Genomic DNA, 2,977 nt, shown 5'->3' on the forward strand with positions numbered 1-2,977 from the left:
ATGAGTGTGATTCCTCTGCCGAGGATGGTTCTTCCGACGGGTACGATTCTTCTGATGAAAACTACCTCGCTGCTCCCCGCGATTCCACTCACTACTAAAAATCAAAATAGGGATAACGGTTCATACATAACGGTTTTTGACCAAAACCGTTATGTATGAGCGCACTTTTAATAATACATAACGGTTTTACAAAGCTCTGTTATGTATGTACTGTTATCCAAATGTATTTATAACAGTATCAAATTAACCGTTACGCATTAGCGTTATCTATTAGTGATATATATAACGGTATTACTGAACCGTTAACCCATTCGTTATGTATGAGCATCTATACAACAACGGTTGTTTGAGTGTTAAGAATACCGTTATATATGAGCGTGATTTATAACGGTAGTTTCAACCGTTATTCCCTACTGTTATCTATGAGTTTTTTTTTCCAATTTTTTTTTTTTCAATTTTTCGAAACTAAATTTAGAATTTAGACCTAGGGTTTCTGGTTCTCCCCTAAGACTTCCCGCCGCTCCCACCCATTCTGCCATTCATCCCCCATTCCCCACCCACACCCGCCGCCCCGAGGCCCCTGCCGGCGCCGCCCTCTGCGCCTCCCCTCCCTCACATCCTCGCTCGCAGTCGCAGACTTGGAGCCCTCTGCCGACGCTGCTTCTCTGCGCCGAGCCGCCCTCCGCGCCTCCCCTCCCCTCCTCGCTCCCCAGGTCCCAGGCTCCCAGCCGCGTCGTGACACCATTGCTTAGGCCCAGCCGACCCTCGACGTCGCCCAAGCTGCCTCGCCGTCGCTCCTGCCTCGGTGAGTCCTCTATTTCTCTTCCTTGATTGTTTAATTTTGGAGTTCTCATACCTGGCTATGTTCGAAAAATAGAAAATGTAAGTATTTAGACTAGTTTGTTGTTTTTGATTGATTAAGTTTGCTGATTTATTGGAGCTTGCTGAAGTTCTCATACCTGGCAACCTGGCTATGTTCGAAAAAGTAGAAACAAAAAATTTCGAGTAATGGCTGAATTGAGTTTGTGAATTGTGATGCATCATTGTTATTCATTTTTTGGTCCAATTACAGCAGAGTATGACCCGACAAGGAGCTCAGGTGTTATGGTTGGAGAAACTTGGGAAGATAGGATGGAATGCAGGCAGTGGGGCGCTCACTTCCCCCATGTTGGGGGTATTGGTGGTCAGTCTAATCATGGGGCTCAGTCAGTTGCTCTCTCGGGGGGTTATGAAGATGATGAGGATCATGGTGAATGGTTTCTCTACACAGGGAGGTATTCAGCTCTGCTTCTATTAGGCTTTGATTACTTAAGATGATATTATGCCTTGGCTTTCTTGTTACCCATGAAATCACTTTGAAGTTAATGTGAGCTGGATGTGCATAGTCTGTCAACACTTACTTTGGAAAGGCCTATTAATAAGTTACCATGTTGAGTCAAGTAGTCAACATCCGATAATTTTCAATCGATGCATGAGGAACTTCTTTCCTGGTTGTCCAATTCTTTTGGTTTAGTTAATGCAATTTGATTTGGTCAATTATCATCAGTAATTTAGTATAGTGGTAGTGTAGTGCTTTTCCAGCAATGCCTAGCATCAGACATGCCTTCTAGACTAGAACATGTAACTTTGTCTTCTTAAGATATCTGAATTTCTTATGAACAATATTGTGCTATCTTTGATTCAGCAAACAAGCCTTGTGTGACAATCATAGGATTATAAGGAATGTTTGCTGATTTGAACCTTTGAACATTATTGACATTATTATGAGTTAACAGTTCTCTTACAGGATGGCCATGTTTGGTACCTTTCATATGGTGATTATGTTTGGGACCTTGCATATGGAGTTGCTTGCTTGATAGACCACTAGTTTAAACTGCTATTATAATGAAAGTAATCAGAGATGAAGGATAAAAAAAATACTTCTTTACCACATAACTCACTCATGTCTTGCTATCTCGCTCTTCAAAGTGGAAAATTCTGGTTTCCAGCTCAGGTTTTCAACAGAGAGGTAAATTGGGTAATTTTTCAAAACTTATGTATGGAATTTTCTTGATGTAAACATTTTTCTGATTTTTGTAATTTTTTGATGTGCAGAATGGGCATGTGGGATTTATGCTTTCGTGTTATGACGCACAATTAAGCTATGGTTCAACCTCAGACAATTTTGTTGCTAGGTATGGATCGACATTGGCCTTCAAAATCTTGCTCATTCTTTTTTGGTACATTTGGTTTTGACTGTCAAAATTTGATGATTCCAGATATAAAAACCTTATATACAAGAATCTCCTAAGTAAGTCTATTTACATCCACCTACTTTGTAAGTTATTGAAGATATCAATTATTAGTGTTTTAATATGAGTTAAAAGTTCTAAGTTTCTTCCTACAGCAGCAAAATTGATGGCATAACTGGATTACAAAATTATAATGTTGTCTGCTTGTTTGTTCATGTTTGCTATTAGTTGAAACTTGAATGCTATCGTGAATGACTCTCAATCTCAGGTACTCTTGCTGTACATGGATCTATTGAGCGGTGTTGACATGGACAGAGTTAGTTTCGTAAGGTGTTGTATGGGCATATTGGTTTATGGTAGTTTTTTTTTATTGTTATTTTTGTTTTCTTTTGACTTTAGATAGAACTATTGTACTTAGCATTTTGATTATCTTCGGATGAGAATTTTATTACAATGTTTATTTTAGTACAATGTTTGGATGATTAATTATTTATATAATATATGTTTTAGATTGTAGTATTTGTTGTGTTTGAGGCTATTGTATAATTTATATTTGGGAAATTATAAAAATAGGCGAAAAAACAATTGTTATGTTTCATAACAAAAGATAACAGAAATGATCGTTATGTAAAATTCAAAAAAACGTTATGTATAACAACTACACACAATACGTAAGAAATATATTTTATAACGGAAAAAATAAATTTTATAACGGTGAAAAATTGTTATGTTTGCTATCATAAGAA

General features: G+C 37.8%; 1 protein-coding gene across 7 annotated transcripts; it reads left to right on the forward strand.

The window, feature by feature from the left end:
* The first annotated feature begins 521 nt into the window (after positions 1-521).
* Positions 522-2,750, forward strand: LOC130986438 (F-box protein At2g32560-like). Of its 7 annotated transcripts, none has more exons than XR_009089264.1 (6): positions 522-805; positions 1,073-1,274; positions 1,776-2,008; positions 2,095-2,174; positions 2,259-2,290; positions 2,500-2,750. XR_009089264.1 is itself a non-coding variant. In XM_057909842.1 (5 exons), the coding sequence occupies exons 2-5, from the start codon at positions 1,901-1,903 to the stop codon at positions 2,535-2,537; spliced, it is 294 nt and encodes a 97-aa protein (XP_057765825.1). In that variant the 5' UTR covers positions 522-805; positions 1,073-1,900; the 3' UTR covers positions 2,538-2,750. The 7 variants fall into 7 exon arrangements, 5 of the variants coding, with proteins under 5 accessions (XP_057765825.1, XP_057765828.1, XP_057765827.1 ...); XR_009089263.1 differs by having other exon boundaries at positions 1,787-2,008; XM_057909842.1 differs by having other exon boundaries at positions 1,073-2,017; positions 2,259-2,317.
* Positions 2,751-2,977: the final 227 nt, after the last annotated feature.

This window comes from Salvia miltiorrhiza, chromosome 5, assembly GCF_028751815.1.
Source record: "Salvia miltiorrhiza cultivar Shanhuang (shh) chromosome 5, IMPLAD_Smil_shh, whole genome shotgun sequence".
NCBI classification, from domain to species: Eukaryota; Viridiplantae; Streptophyta; class Magnoliopsida; order Lamiales; family Lamiaceae; genus Salvia; species Salvia miltiorrhiza.